This window comes from Trachemys scripta, chromosome 3 (genome assembly GCF_013100865.1).
Source record: "Trachemys scripta elegans isolate TJP31775 chromosome 3, CAS_Tse_1.0, whole genome shotgun sequence".
In the NCBI taxonomy this organism is placed as follows: domain Eukaryota; kingdom Metazoa; phylum Chordata; order Testudines; family Emydidae; genus Trachemys; species Trachemys scripta.
The window spans coordinates 158,258,309-158,275,237 of record NC_048300.1 but is presented as its reverse complement, the minus strand read 5'-3'; the positions used below and the strand labels follow the sequence as shown (position 1 = coordinate 158,275,237).

The 16,929-nt window shown below is 41.9% G+C and overlaps 1 protein-coding gene and 1 long non-coding RNA gene across 8 annotated transcripts in view; one reads left to right on the top strand and one right to left on the bottom strand.

Moving 5' to 3' along the window:
- The window catches only part of BMP5 (bone morphogenetic protein 5), a 73,055-nt gene that overhangs the window by 27,771 nt on the left and 28,355 nt on the right, over positions 1-16,929 (bottom strand). For all 3 annotated transcript variants that reach the window (XM_034766298.1, XM_034766299.1, XM_034766300.1), the window contains 2 exons: positions 15,340-15,532; positions 7,367-7,515 (listed from right to left, as the gene is read on the bottom strand). In XM_034766298.1, the coding sequence (XP_034622189.1) occupies positions 7,367-7,515; positions 15,340-15,532 (342 nt within the window). The remainder of the gene's footprint in view (positions 1-7,366; positions 7,516-15,339; positions 15,533-16,929) is intronic.
- Positions 1-16,929, top strand: part of LOC117875218 — a 40,758-nt gene that overhangs the window by 6,364 nt on the left and 17,465 nt on the right. For 4 of the 5 annotated variants that reach the window (XR_004645220.1, XR_004645222.1, XR_004645223.1 and 1 more), the window contains exon 2: positions 8,788-8,930. This is a non-coding gene — a long non-coding RNA (uncharacterized LOC117875218). Of the gene's footprint in view, positions 1-8,784; positions 8,931-16,929 lie in introns of all 5 variants that reach the window. The other variant, XR_004645221.1, reaches the window with a different exon arrangement.

Genomic DNA, 16,929 nt, shown 5'->3' with positions numbered 1-16,929 from the left:
TGGAAGGCTCGATCATGACTGGGGCCATATTGAGCAGGTGCCATAGAAATACATACAAATAAATACAGTCTTGTCCTCAAAGAGCTTATCACTTTGGGTCCCAATCTTGCATCTGGATCCCCTGGCATGGACCCTAGCACCCAAGCAGAATCCCATTTATGTCACTGGGACTCCAGCTGGATGCAATGTTCTGTACCCATGGATCTTAACTGAGAAACAGGGCCTAAAATCTCTGCTTTTGCCAGTGCACAGCCCAGTCCTGCATTCCTCACTCACTTAGAGCTCCAGTTGAAGTCACAGGGAATTTTTCTTGAGGACTGCAGGATCAGGCAGGGCCTCCCAGAGTGGGGGGCAGTGGGGGAATTTGCCCCAGGCCCCGGGTCCCACAGGGGCCCCCATGAGAATATAGTATTCTGTAGTATTGCAACTTTTTTTTTATGGAAGGGGCCCCCAAAATTGCTTTGCCCCAGGCCCTCTGAATCCTCTGGGTGGCCCTGGGATCAGGGGTCTGTTCTAATGCCCCCTGAAGTCAATGGCAGGCTTTCCATGGAGTCGAATGGTCCCTGGATCAAGCCCCATATGCACATATAAAATAGATGGGAGGCGGGGAGAGGGGGTTCAATGACTGAGGAACAGAATCTGTTACATACTGAGTCGTGTAAAAATACATATTCCATCTGTGCACAAACATGTCATTCAGTGTTCTATGTTTATAGTATAATAGTTTCCAGAAATAAAAGCAATTCAACAAAAATAATGAAAACCTTAAGCCCAAAATTCTAAAAGTATCTAAGGATGATTTTCCAATTACTAAACTAAGGACGTAGCACAGCATAACTTTCTCCTAGAACTTTACCAAAATCTTTACTCACTATGGATGGGCATTCTTCTGGCATGAATAAACTGAAAAGTTTAAAGAGTGGGGAAAGAGGGGAACTACCTTTCAAAATGAAGATCTTCATTTAGCTGAAACATCACAAAAATCAGACAAGTCAGGCATAGAATTTAAAACTGCCTGTGGCACTTGCACTTAACAGATAGGTAATTTTCTGCTTATCTGACTTGGGGAACTAGACAGGAGTAAAATCTATATAAAGATGAGCTGTACTTATACAATTTCTTCAATGTGTAAGTTAAAAGATTACTTTCTACCTATACAATCTCTCATTATTTACTGAATTTTGATGCTAGTACCAACAAATCGGTTCACCTTTTTCTTTCCAAATTTTCGTACTGAATGCCTCCCATAAGGTATTCAAGAATATTAACTTGTAAGTATTTAACTCTTTAAAAGAAGATGAATTTACATGAAGCCCCTGAAAAAAAGCAGGTAAAATTTATTCTGCAGTAGGAATGCTGTTTTATATCCAATACTGTGTTTTATATCCATGTTTCCACCCAAAAAACTATGTTTAAAGAACATTAAATGTATGTCTGCACTGCAATGTAAGCACAGGGTTAGTAGACCCTGGGTTTGTTAACCTAGGGCTGGAGCATCTACACTCATTCGTAACCCTAGGTTAGGAATTGTTGAACCCTGGGACTCCAGCATTATTATCCGAGACCTACCACTCATATCCCAGACTTCCTACCACCCTCCCAAAATGTGGTCATTCTAGTCCTTCATTCATGGTGTAGTGTGGGAAAACTTGACTGTTCACAGAACTTGACTGTCCAGAAGACAAAAAAAGTCGGACGATGGTATTGTGGAACACTTTTGGTGGACTCCCATAGTATGATTCTAGTGGGCCTGAGTCTACACCGCAAAGCAATAAAGCTTGAATACTGGATCCCAGCTTCACTCAGTCTCAGACCCTCCACCCCATGGGATCTTGAGACTAAGCCCTGGTCTCAAGCATGACTTGTGTGTAGACGGATGGAGGGTTAGGCTTGGGCCTGAGTTCGAACCCTGTTCTTACACTGCAGTGTAGACATATTCTAAGGATGCAAAGCCAACCACTCAAAAGTTAAGAAATGCCAGTATTAAGGTTGCCCGTGCAACCCTAATTTAACCCCCTGGATAATATGCATTATGATTAGGCTAGGAAGAATTCATTTTTTAAATAATTTTGATACATTTTTCCAATTTTTTCCAATTTACATTTTCACACTCGTGGGAAATTATGGGGTGGTGGGAAGGAGTTAAAACCATAATTATTTAATGCAGTAGATGTGGCGATTCAAATAGCTAAAAATTTATAACAGTTAAAATACATATTGTCAACATATACAAAGGAAATATCCTTAAATCAAACTGTAATAAGTTCTCAAGCAGAATTTTTCTTACTTTGCCTATCTGTAAATATTGATTATTACCAATGGAAATATTTTTGCTCAGTTTCTGTGTGTGCAGTGAAATCAACATTGACTGAGGCCATGTCTTTACTTACGGCTAGATTGGCACTGCTACGATTGATGCAATGGTTTCGATTTAGAGGGTCTCATGAAGACCTGCTAAATCAGTGGCAGAGCACTCTCCTGTCAACTTCTGTACTCCAGCTTCCCGAGAAGCATAAGATAAGTCAGCAGGAAAGCATCTCCTGTCAACACAGCGTGATGTAGACAGTGCAATAAGTTGACCAAAGTTACGTCGACTTCAGTTACGCAACTTATGTAACTGAAGTAGTGTAACTTAGGTAGACTTATTGCATCAACCAGCCCTGACATATACCAATATAAATCTAATCCTTCCAAGCCTAGTTATGATACCTTCTTTAATTACATGATCACATACTATTTTTTCCCACAGCAGCCAGGAGCTGCAATTGCAGGGAAAATCCTACTCAGCCCTTGCTGCCCCGGGCTGGACCATGTTCAATGCAGATGGAATCTTTGGATAATTCAGTTGCCAAACTCCAACTAGTCTCTGCAGAGAATGAATGAACTGAGATTTTTTAGAGATTCATAATGTAGCCAGATCTGGGTGGTATTCCATGGAACAGCAAAAGGCACATCCCTGACATGAGGGCAATCGCTCTGTCTAATTTCAAGCACTAGCTCTAAACCATGGAATTTCTCAATGAAACAGCTGTAAGCATTTTTTTAGCATCGGCAAAACAAAGTGGGCTCCCCCACTTCTCTTTCTAGCAAAGGCTGAACCAATTTTGCTGAAATTTAAAAAAAAAAAATGCAGCCTCAAGCATACACTTCATATGGAAAATTTCAGCCCAAATGGTTAAAGTTTGGCAAGTTATAAGCAACCTAAAACAGAGTCTCATAATGGGAAGTGTCAAGCAACCAATAACTTTAGGCAGCACCACAATTCGAACACATACTGCTTTTCAGTGTTCTGCTCTATATCACCTTGTAGGTAGTCATCCTGAGAGTATATTGATTTACAATAATTGCTGATGAATAGGGATAGTAATGTATGGATTAAAAATATATTGTTGGAATAATGCAATATCAATTTTTGGGAGGCAGACAGGAAATCACCTATTTTTATTTTTCATATTAGTTTTGCAAGGAGAATTAATCACAGTTTTAATCACACTGTTAAAAAATAGAAATATTTTTGATGTTCTTCTACATTTTCACATATATTGTATACTGTGTTGTAATTGAAATCAAATTGTATATTATTTTAATTACAAATATTTGCACTGTAAAAACGATAAACAAAAGAAATAGTATTTTTCAATTCACCTCATGCAAGTACTGTAGTGCAATCTCTTTGGTGTGAAAGTGCAATTTACAAATGTAGTTTTTTTTGTTACATAACTGCACTCAAAAACAAAACAATGTAAAACTTCAGAGCCCACAAGTCCACCCAGTCCTACTACTTGTTCAGCCAATCGCTAAGAGAAACTAGCTTGTTTGCATTTACAGGAGATAATGCTGCCCTCTTCTTATTTACAATATTACCAGAAAGTGAGAACAGGCATTTGGATGGCACTTTTGTAGCCAGCATTGCAAGGTATTTACATGCCAGATATGCTAAACATTCATATGCCCCTTTATACTTCGGCCACCATTCCAGAAGGACATGCTTCCATGCTGATGGCACTTGTTAAAAAATTAATGTATTAATTAAATTTGAGACTGAACTCCTTGGGGGAGAATTGTATGTCACCTGCTCTGTTTTACCCGCATTCTGTCATATATTTCATGTTACAGAAGTCTTAGATGATGACCCAGCACATGTTGTTCATTTTAAGGACACTTTCACTGCAGATTTCACAAAACCCAAAGAAGGTACCAATGTGAGATTTCTAAAGATAGCAACAGCACTCGACCCAAGGTTTAAGAATCTGAAGTGCCATCAAAATCTGAGGAGGGACAAGGTGTGGAGCATGTTTTAGAAGTCTTAAAAGAACAACACTCTGATGTGGAAACTACAGAACCCGAACCACCAAAAAAGAAAACCAACCTTCTGCTGGTGGTGTCTGACTCAGATAATGAAAATGAGCATGCATCGGTCTGCACTGCTTTGGATAGTTATCGAGCAGCACCCATCATCAGCATGGATGCATGTCCCCTGGAACGGTGGTTGCAGCATGAAGGGACAGATGAATCTTTAGCGCATCTGTCATGTAAATATCTTGCGATTCTGTCTACAACAGTGCCATGAGAACGCCAGTTCTCACTGTCAGGCAAACAAGAACCAGGCAGTATTATCTCCTGCAAATGTAAGCAGATTTGTTTGCCTGAGCGATTGGCTGAACAAGAAATAGGACTGAGTAGACTTGCAGGCTCTAAAATTTTACATTGTTTTATTTTAGGATTCAGGGTTTTTATACATAATTCTACATTTGTAAGTTCAACTTTCATGATGAAGAGATTGCATTACAGTATTTGTATTAGGTGAATTGAAAAATACTATTTCTTTTGTTTTTTTACAGTGCAAATATTTATAATCAAAAATAAATATAAAGTGAGCACTGTACACTTTGTATTCTGTGTTGAAAATGTAGAAAACATCCACAAATATTTAAATAAATGGTATTCTATTATTGTTTAACAATGATTAATCACACGATTAATTTTTTAATCTCTTGACAACCCTATTAATTTTATATAATTTCTTGAATGAGTAGACATATGTCTTTGCTGCATGTCAGAAGATGATGCAGCTACTCTGGATTTAGCCCACTTCTGTAACCAAGAGCTGAATTTAGCTGAGAATCACCAGCTGTCAGTAGAGAATATGATAGTGGGAGGATACTTTATCCGATCACTGCATTATGGTTTTTGAAAAAGAACTCATTTTGGTGGAAAGAAATCAAAGTAATTTTTCAGTTAAGAGTTCACAGGCATTTTCCATAACAGCAAGAGAGTAATTTTAAACCAATAGCTTTCTTGAAAAATTAAGATGGTGATTTACCCCCTTCGAAAGCCCCAATGTGTGTTAATTACCTAACAGCCTGATCTACTAACACTTACTAATGGGTACATACTTATTACCAAGGATATTCCCACCGATGTGCCTATGTTCAGAAGCAAACATTTGGTAGCTTATGGTCCTGCAAACATTTGGTAGCTTATGGTCCTGCATGCAAGCTACTTTGTCAAAGATTTGCAGTCTCCCAAGAACCATATACTAAAATGCAGCGCCAGATTAAAAAAAAAAAAAAGACAGAAAAACTGTTGAAGCCTCATTTATTTATTATTGTCTCACTTATTGAAAACATCTGTCCCCACAGTAACTTCAGCAAAAAGGAGCTCTTAACATCAGTGAATAAAACCGGGCAATATCTTCATAAGGCAAGGGCCTGTGTGGGGACCTATCAGAGAAGGAGTTGAGGAGCCTTGCTAACTTTCTAAAGCTGGGAATGTTCACAGACTGATGAATGAGAAATGCAATTTCTGAATCCAGATCGTTAACAATGAGAAAGTGCTGCCTAGACATAGGAAAAAAGAAAAATATCAATCCTGACCCCAGAATTTCTTCTGGTCCTTATTAACATCATGTCAGCTAATGTTCAGATTAACTGACACCATAGATCACCTGACCTCCGACACAAATACTAAACTGACAGGGCAAGAATTTAATTTGGAAGACTTTTTGTGGAGTATGGGCTAGTTAAACCATTTCAGAGATAATATAATAACTCAGTTTACTAGTATATTCACTTTTAATTGGTTTTTAATAATGTATATGCAGTGGCTAAATTCTCTAGAATATTCTTTGTAACTAAACTTTCATTTACGCATAAACTGTATGCAGCTGTGTTTAGAAGACATACTTTTAAATGACTAGTATAGCCAGGGGTATGAATGTCTGGTTGAGCAGAGACAAGTCACTACGTTAGTCAGCTGGCAGATTTTTTTATTCAGCAGGGTACTGGGGTTATTCCCTTCTCCATTCCTTGCCTTAAAGCTATTGGAGGGAAAGTGGTATGAATTTTATCCCAGGTTACTCCATAGGGTCCAAGTATTCACTTTACAACTGATCAGGAATTTTGCAGGATAAGGTAGGTTTCAACTAATCTCCCCATTCAAAATATATATTTTCAAAATAAAAGTTTAATATTTTGGTTTGAAAACCAGATCTTTTGACATCTTAGTTATCTATATTTTTAGAAAGGTCATATTTTAAAAAGGTTGAAATGTATCAGTTGACCCAATCTAAAAAAGTTTTTGACTTAACAGTTTGTGAAATTTTTTAAGATTTCAACTTTTTGTCCCAATTCAGGATGGAAATTTTTTTTTTTTTTTTTAAATCTCAAAAATTCTCACAGGAAAGAAAAAAACATCCAACCCAGTTCTTTCTTCCTCCACATCGTTCTCTAGAGGAGGCAGCTCAGTGATGGTTCTAGGGGAGAGGACTCTGGGTAGTTTAGCCAAGGCCAGGGCTCTGGAGGTAGCATGGGCAGGAGCTATGGGCCCTGAAAAATCATCATTTTCAATAGAGGACTGTTGTGATAATTTGTCTTGGATGAAAAATGAAGCCATGTGCTACCTAGGGCAATACTTTTTTTTTTTTTTTTTTTAAAGAAGGGCCCATCTAAACTCTATGAATGTTCATCTTATGGGTATCCTCAGTGTTGCAGACCTGAAGAAGAGTTCTGTATAGTTCAAAAAGTTTGTCTCTCTCATCAGCAGAAATTGTTCCAATGAAAGATATTACCTCACCCATCTTGTCCCTGTCATCTTATGGGTAATCATCAGTGGCAGTCCCATACAATAAATCTTACCTAACCTAAGTGTTCATTAGGCGTAATCAGGTTCACTCCAGTTTGTAAAGTCACCATACTCTATTACACTGAGAACATGTTGTGGAGGTGACAAGGCAAGTTAGCAGTCTCATCCTGCCTACCAACAGCGAATACAACTTTTACCCATTGCAGTTCAAATCGGTCCTGCACACAGGAGGCTTGCAGGCCACACCCCAAGCATATAAAATGAGGTATAAACTGTAACTTACCATCCCCGGTTTCAACACAGAGTTGCAAGCCTAAATTGTTCTGTGGATTAATCACCCAATGATTGCTGGTCACAGTGATATCAAATACAAGCCAGCCCACATTAAAAGCTTGAGTCTTCCTTGTGTCCAGCAGGAACAGTTCTGCATCCCTATTTTAAAAACAAACAGCAGAAAGTTAGGGCAATAGCAAAGTCATTGTTTCTTGTGTTTATCTGCTCTCCTGAAAGTGATTTGCCAGAGCCCATATGAATAATGAGGCACTGTTTTTTGGTCTTCCTTTGCTGTGACACAGGGTATTTTAGCTGTTTCCCCTGGAAAGAAACTGCCTATAACAGAGTCCTTGGTGGTTCCTTTCTCAGGGAGTGGGGAAAACCTGACCACGTCCAGTTATCTGTACAAGACAGTCATATCAGAGACATGTGCCATTGCTGCTGCTGCCTGTGCTACCATGGCTACACTACTATTTTTAGCATGCTAGCTCAGACACACTCAGATGTGTCCTTTTGTGGACACACTAGCAGAAGTGTGTCCACAAAAGCTGGGAGTCAGTCTGGATTGTAGTGTAGACATACCCTAAGTGTTTGGTGTGGATCATCTCTTTGTGTTTGTACAGTACCTAGCACAATAAGCCCTGATCCATGATTGGGGCTTCGTGGGCACAACTGTACTACAAATAAATAAATAAAATAATAATAATGATATCTGTATCCATTTGTTTTTCTTAAAGCAGCATGCAAGTTCAAGTTAAATATTCTTACCACTATTTGCCATGGTGAGCAAGCATTTGTAACCTCAGAAATCTTTTAGTAAGTAAAGTATCTGATTCAAAATTATTTCTGTCTGAATTAATGGTAAATGATTCAAGTCAGACTTAATCCATCCTTTTTTAAAATTATACTAACTGCACACACCAAGATTATATGTTAAAGAAATACAAAGTGACAACAAGCTTATAAAATACTAAACAAACAGGTTAAAAATTATGGTGGCCTTGAGTAAATGATACTTCAGCCAGCAGCTGTGCAGATGGGCATCACAGTGACATGATGGGTGGAACTGGCATGTCTAAAGTGTCAGTTTTAAATGCAGACATAGGCTCTGATTCTGCAAATTTATACAGATGAGAGTAATTTTACATACAAGATTTTGAGAGATATTGCGCACCTACAGCTCTCATAATAGTCAATGGGAGCTGCAAGGGTTCGGATTTTCTAACAATCAGGCCAACAGACCCCCAAGAGACTACAGTATACAGAAGTGCATAAGTATTTGCAGGATCAGAGCTAATAAAAGGTGACCTATGGAGAGGAGACTGGCTTTTTATTAAAACAAGATCAATTACATTTTGCCAATGCTCCCCCTTTTCTTTGTTAAATTATAATGCTTGTGTTGACATTCTCCTATCTATTTGATTATAGCAGAAATGTGTTAATGACCACACAAGAAGAAAACGTACTGCTTCCTCTGGGTATAACTAACATGAAAACAATTCTACAATTCACGAGACCCTGACTTGCTACTCAAGCACTGAACACATTAACAGCGTACCACAAGCTCATAAAAGGTATTCTCTGGGGTCTTAAATGCCTAATTTTCCTCTAATAAGCAGTTTTAATCGGAACTTTAAAAGTTAAACATCTAGCTGTAAACGGGATGCCCTTTTAAGATAGTTATTTATAAATATTTTTATATCACTTAGTAACAAATGTACACAAAGATGACAATTCTGTAATTCTATTTTGGAGCAAAAATACGAGATTTTTAAAAATTGACTGTTTTAATGTTTACTATTCTCTTCAAGAACAAATTACTTAAAATATTAAACACAAACAGGAAAAAATGTTTACAAAACTCAGGATTTTGTAATAAATATTTAAAAGACATCTGAAACAACTTTACAATGATAGAACTGGTAGTTTCATGCACACTCCCCACCAAGGAGTCCATGTGATAATGTCTGTTAAACATCATTTTCTTTAAGATTCAAATTAGCCTTTAGTCCAAATCTGTCATTTTTGCAGGAGAGCCCTTTTCAAGGGACCTGGTCTACACTACACAATTATGTCAGTGTTCACACTACAGCCTTGTCCTACTGATGTAAGTGCCCTACTACATCAGCATAACTTCACCTCCAGGAGAGGCATATGCTTATGTTGGTGTAGTTAGGGCATCCCAGTGTCTGTGTGGACACTGCCTTACTTACATTGGCTGTTGGCTGCCTTGTCAATTTCAGGGCTCCATGCTGGAACCATGAAATTGACAAGAAAGCCAGGCAGCCAGAGCTCCGCTGCCCCTGGGCTGGCAGCAGGGAATTGTGAAGCCCAGGCAGGAATGGGGAGGCAAAAGCTGCAGGGCGGAGGGTGGGGGGACAAGCTGGGCTCCCCATGTGGAGCTTCCCAGAGCTCAAGCCCTGGCTTTCAGCCCCCCACACACTGCCCCTCTTCAGTTGGTGGAAGCACTCCTGGAAAGGATGTGCACCACCCACAGAAGGTGGGTAGCGTGGACATCAGTAATTACTGCGGTGGCTGTAAGTTGACCTAACATAGGTCGACTTAGGGCCGTAGTGTGGACATGCCTAAGGAGTTAGAAACCTTTGGATTTGCACTCCCTCTCTTAGTTATTCTCCCTTATTGATTCACAAAGCTGCTGACTGCTATGTTTTTGACTTGTACGAGAAAGATTCCAAATATGTCCTCAGATGTATCCATGAAAAAGCCAATTGGAGTTGAACATTATTATACAACAAGCCCCTAATAATCAGGGCCGGCTCTAGGTTTTTTGCTGCCCCAAACAAAAAAAGTTTTGGCTGCCCCCCAGCCCCCCCCCCCGCGCCTCGCCCCCCCCCCCCCCCCCCCCCGCCCTGGGCTCTCCCCCCCGACCCGCACCCCACTGCCGCCCCAGCCCAGTGCTCTCGCCCCCCCACTCGCACCCCCTTGCTGCCCCAGCCCTGGGCTCTCCCCCATACACACACCCTGCCGCCCCAGCTCTGAGCTTCCCCCTACCGCCCCACCATTGCCCCCACACACACACCTCCTGCCGCCCCAGCCCTGGGCTCTCCCCCCCGCCGGCCCTGCACCCTCCTTCCGTCGCAGCCCTGGGTCACTGGTAACTCGCTCCCAGGGCAGGTCATTCACCAGGAATTTTAGATGTGCACAGAACACCGACAGGATTGGTTCCCATATGGTTACAGAAGTGCAGTAAAGTGGAAGAATTTTCAGCTTGTGTGATTGGAGGATATCTGGATGCATATTATAAAACTTCCTACATAAATGAGGAAAAGTTGAGGTGCCTTTATTATTCTTTTGTTCCACTCTTTCTTTCTATGGGGAATTTGCCAATGCAATATCACTGTCTTCCTTTTAAACAAACAAACAAGCAAACAAAAGGCAATGGCTGTTGAAAATAGCAATTCCAGTCCTAATAACCACTGGGAAGCATTTCTTGCTCACTTTTATCCTATTTTTTCTACAGCAAGTTACAGTGGATCAGTATATTTGATTTGGGAGAAATGAAGTAACAGCTGCCCAAACTGAGCTTGAGCACTCCTGAATTTTGAGGTGTTCAAATCTGGAAGGCAGGTGCTGGGGGGGCCTATGGCTCCACAGGGGAGCACGGCAGCATGTATGGTGCTGCACGAAGCCAGACACACTGGTCTGAGTGGTACGGTAAAGGGGCTGGGGGGTTGGAGTATGGGGAGGGGGTTCCGGGGGTGCAGTCAAGGGACAGGGAGAAGGGAGGGTTGGATGGGGCAGATGTTCGGGGGGGCAGTCAGGGGACAGGCAGTGGTTGGATAGGCATGGGAGTCCCAGGGGTTTGTCAGGGGACAGGTAGGGGGTGGGGTCCTAGGAGGGATGTTGGGGGGGGTCTCAGGAGGGGGCAGTTGGGGACAAGGATAAGGGAGGCTTAGACAGGAGGTGGGGTCCTGGGGGGCAGTTGGGGCAGGGGTCCCAGGAGGGGATGATCAGGGGACAGGGAGCAGGGGGGTTGGATGGGTTGGGGTTTCTGTGGGGAGCAGTCGGAGGGAGTGGATGGGGGCAGGGTGGGTCTACTCTCCCTCCCCATGGAGTGTCCTATTTTTTGAATGTTAAAATATGGTATCCCTACTCACAGTGCAGCTCTCCATTCACAGCAGGCTGCAGCATGAGGTCTCAGCTTCCTCACTCACTCCCCCTCTTTCCTGTTGGTAGTAGCCAAGGGAATGCTGGGAAATGTAGTTCTTTCCCTGCTCCAGGGCTGGCTCTATAGGCAGGGAGCTAACCAAGGAACTACAACTCCCAGGGCCCCTTGCTAGTTCTCAGCTCCTATGCTGGATCCCTGCCGCCCCTGCAAATGGGCTGCCCCAAGTACCTGCTTGCTTTGCTGGTGCCTAGAGCCACCCCTACTAATAATGAGTCTAGTCCTCAACTCCTTATTAGAGACAAAATCACCAAAGGGAGTTTTGCCCAACTAAGGATCTCAGAGGTGGCCAATATGACTTGCACTGCTAGAGCTGACATGAACTTGGCTACTCTTTGGCATTGGCACTTCGATCTTTTGGTTCTTCCTTCTTCATGCAACAGGATCAGGTAGTGTAACTGGTTGTAACATAGGGATTATTCTTCCTCCTTGGCTTTACATATGGACAAGTTATTCATTTTAGGGAACTACAGAAAACAAGAAATGATAGCTCAAGGGAATGTGATAAAATATAGAGAGTTTCACTTCTGGATCACTGCAAAGAATCTAGCCCAGGTGAATAGTAACTTACTACAAAACATTTGCAACAAAAATTTGATTTTTTTCACATTTTGTTACAAACTCAAGGTGAAGTACTGCCCACCATGAAATCAGTAGGAGTTTTGCCATTAATTTAACTGGGGCCAGGATGTGACCCTTAATTTGGGCCCATTTCACCCAAAATGCACCACATTTTGTGGATATTCTACTTTTATCCAATGAAAAGCAAACATGGAGACATTCTGAATAATGGGCAGCTTCAAAATTCAGATTCAAAATGAAAAATTTCCTATTTTCTATGCAAAAGATAGCCTATCACGTAATGAAAACGTGAAGGGGGATGAAGTAGCCTGAAAGAAAACATTGAACAAAACAGTGAACATCTGGTTACAAAATTCAGGGAAAAAATTGTCTCCACCACAACATACTCTGGTTGTAACTGATAGATTTTACCATGAGAAAGGCTATTGTGTGTCTAAGCATAGTGTGTTTGGTGGCTTCAGTCCAGTCCCTAGTGGTCAACTGTCCACAACAGAAAATCCACCACAGTTTCGAATCTCAGCAGAGGCAGCCCTGGACAGAATGGATGTGCAGCTCCTGATTCCCAATGGCCAGCTGAGCTGCTCTCTGCTTGCAAGATTTGGGCAGGATAAAGGTGCCCAAAGTCACCTTTGTAAGCCCCTGAATCCTGGGGCAGATCTGTCCCAGGCCACCTCAGGACCACTATGGGAGGTGGCCAGGACCAAAACCATTTAGGGTTTTTAATGTCAAAACTAATGTTTGGTTTCACTCAGGAGCTAACTGATAGCCCCAAGTAACTATTGCTTACTAAGCAGTTGCAGAATGCTGCAGCCAACTGCAGCTTCTGAATGGTTCCCATGTAGCCCACTTGTAGAGTACAACCCAGAGGTGACAGACCCATGAATAACTGTAATCAGGTCTGCAAACCAAAACAAAGAACTTCCTTGCCAAGCACAAATAATAAACACATTCTTGGCAACCACTGCTATTTGGCAGCTGGGAATCCAACAAGCTGTGCAGGTTTCAGACCTCATCACAAGCAAATGGCAGCGGAGCTGACTTTGGACTTGGACTTCTTTATCAGTCTTTTGAATTTATAGTGAAGACCCTGTTTCATTTACACCTTCATTTATATCTATTTAAAGACATCTATTTGTGTCACCTCAGGTTCCCCTCCTCCTCACAGTACCTTTTTAGAACCTGTTGTCACAGTTCTTTTGAATTATTTTGCAACGCTCCTGCTCTGCAGATCTATATAGGCAATATTCTGGTTACTGGTGACCATTTTCTGTGGTGAGTAATATTCTGAATAAGATTCTCATTTTAACAATATTCCTTCGTTTTGTAAAATGAAATCCAATTTTGGGTTTACATTTCCCTTTCCCTGCTACTAACCCTGAAAACATCCCTTCTGGATGATGTATGAAGTCTCCTGCTAAAACAGAGGTGGGCAAACTACAGCCCGTGGGCCACATCTGGCCCGTGGGACCCTCCTGCCCAGCCCCTGAGCTCCTGGCCCGGGAGGCTAGCCCCAGCCCCTCCCCCGCTGCTCCCCCTTCCCCGCAGCCTCAGCTTGCCCTGCCGCTGGCGCAATGCTCTGGGCAGCAAACCTGCAAGTTCCTGGGGCAGCGCAGCCGCAGAACCCGGCCTGACCAGGTGCTCTGTGCTGCGCGGTGGCGTGGCCCGGCTCCAGCCGGGAGCGCAGCTGTAGCACCGTCAGCCACCGGTGCTCCAGGCAGCATGGTAAGGGGGCAGGGAGGGTTGGATAGAGGGCAGGGGAATTTGGGGTGGTGTTCATGGGGTGGGGGTGTGGATAGGAGTCAGGGCAGTCAGAGGGCAGGGAACAGGAGTTGAATGGGGGCAGGAGTACCGGGGGGGCAGTCAGGAACGAGAGGAAGGGTTGGATGGGGCAGCGGGGGGCAGTAGGGGGCAGGGGTTCTGGGGGCTGTCAGGGGACAGGGAGCGGGGGGGGTGGATGGGGCACAGGTCCCAGGGGGACCATCAGGGAACTGGGGGGGGTGGGGGGGGGAGGGGGTCCGGGGGGGGCCATCAGGGGGCAGGAAGCAGGAGGGGTTGAATAGATGGTGGGGCCAGGCCACACCTGGCTGTTTGGGGAGGCACAGCGTCCCCTAACCGGCCCTCCATAAAATTTCCGAAACCTGATGTGGCCCTCAGGTCAAAAAGTTTGCCTGCCCCTGTGCTAAAACATGTAGGGCCAGATTTTCAAAACAGCTTAACATCCAGCGGTTCCCATGTAGGCACCTAAAGAAGTGGCCAGATTCTCAAAAGGAAGAATGTCCATGGAAGCCAAGTTCTGAGATCTTTTGACTATTTGGACCCATATATTTAAGCAGGAGATTCTCTACATCATTTTGAAGTACTATTTTCAGGGTTAGTAGTAGGAAAGGGAGAACCCAGGATTGGGCTTGCTGCTAGGTTTTAATGAGCACTTCTGGGCGCTGAGCTCCTCTGAAAATCAGATTGATTATTTAGGTGCTGGATATACTTGACAATCTGTTTCTGTAAACTTCCAATCAAAGATTATTGCTTTGTCCACTTGTAATGCTATATTTGCATTAAACTTTAACATATAGTAAGCCCCGTGGAGCAAATGTGTATCTCTCTCTCTCTCACCAACAGAAGCTGGTCCAGTAAAAGATATTACCACACCCATCTTGTCTCTTTAATATCCTCGGACTGACACGGCCACAACTACCCTGCCTAACTCACTCACAGAAACACAGATCAGTCCTTGGCAGTATTTAAAAAATAAATAACATTTTTAAAAAATCAATACAGCTCTTGCTTTGACAAAAATAAATGAAGCTGAACTGCATAATATATAGTAGTTAAATGCTTGTGGTATCCATATTTCAATGAAGGTAAATTTTTTAACATTGGCCACTTAAATTGGGCATGCGATTCTGACATTTGCTCATCCAGAACAGTTAACTTAACCCATCTGCACACAGAAACATGGAGAGTGTATATATGTATGTGTGCACAGATTAGGTAATCAGGCTGGAAAAACTCTGCCAACACTGAAGACATTTTGTACAAGATATTTTTTTAGCTGAATTTCAGTTGTTTCCCAGGAATTAACAGCCTGTTAAATTAACTGATGGTGACAATATCTTGCAGATGTCCAGATGCAGATGAATTTGTGAAAGATGTCCAGTTATCACTTCTCCATTTGAGAGAATGCTAACATGAGGACTTTTAAAAAAAAATAGTACCTGTTTGGGTATTCCTTGATGATCTGATATATGCTAATCTTAATTGTTTCATTCTCAAACCGATTGTGGCTTCGGTCCTTGTAAATCCGGAATTCAGCTGCTGTCACTGCTTCTCCATGTGGGATTTGAGTCAGGTCAAATCGAAACTCTTTGTAGTGCCTTCTTTGATGAGAAAAGTCCTTGTCTCTTTCAACTATGAAAAAAGATTAAATTAAATTAAAAGGAGTGAAATGTATATATCAATCCAATGATTAACTGTGCATTCACTATGTTTAAAAAAAATCCCAACAAACTGGATGATATAAAACTGTGCAAATAATAAAGCCACAAATCCAGACATACTTCCAGTTAAAGGAAACTCCACAAGCCAAATGGTCTTCAGTTCAAGAGGAAAAACCCTCTGTGGTTTTTTACAAATTCCAGAAGTCAGAGTGGAAAGAATATCAAGAAAACTGAAAGAAGTCATGGTGTAAAGAAACTAGAAATATGGACAAAATGAAAGTTGCAGAAGGATTTGATACTTGGGTTTAGTTACATGTACAGCAGAAATTATTTGAGAGACACAAATGATCTTGGTGTACATGACTAAGTAATAATCGGGAAAGAAAACAGGGAAAGAGGACTACTTCTGTCTGAGGCAATAAATTTTGGAACAGTGTTAAGTGCACCATAATTGCTACATATTTAAGAAGAAACTACATCATATAAATTAACACATGCTGTCATCTTATGGCATAAAAGTGTCCTCTTGTCAATGGTATGAGCAAGAGAACCACAAGTCAGAGCTAAGTGGTTCTGGCACCCAAACTGCAAAATGAAGCAACACTCCTAGTATAAGAAGTCCCCTCCACACATATATATTAATTCTCTGCCACGTTTTTGTTTATGTATCGTTTCTGATGCTTCTTTATTTGCAGCAAAGTTCCACCAGGAGCTAAAATCTAACCTCAAAACTAGTTAATCAGGATTCCACAGTATTTTAAGAACAGAGGGCCAAATCTTCAGCTGAGGTAAATCAGCACAACTCCATTAATATCACCAGAATTATGCTAATTTACACTAGATGAGGTTCTGGCCCAGTAGATGAGAGGACATCTTCGCAGAATATTTGTTTTGATGCATCGAAGAAGCCCACACAATTACTCAATGTGATTTTACATGTATGAAAAACAAGATCACCTGTCATTTTTATGCCCATGGGGTAATCCGTGGTAGATCCCCAACTGCATTAGGGTTCTGTACCTTACTAGATTTGGGAAGTCCAGAGTCAAGAGTTCAGATCCATTCATCTGTTTCATCAAGAGTTAGTGTGTGTCTACTAGTGATGGAAGAAATCCAAATGGTTCAGAGCTTCAGTTCAGCTGGGATGAGCCGACAAACTGAGTCTCACTCAGCCCCACTACACTCTTTTCCCACACAACCCCTTCTCTTACTTTCAGATCTACTATTTTCATTCCACTGATCCAAGGTAGTAACAGTTTTGGCCCTGAAGCACTCTACATTAAAAAAGGAAAGGAAAGGAAAATAGAGCTAGATTTTGACAGTGCATAGTTAAGGACACAGATGTAAAAGTTTCAGAGTGTCCTTCCA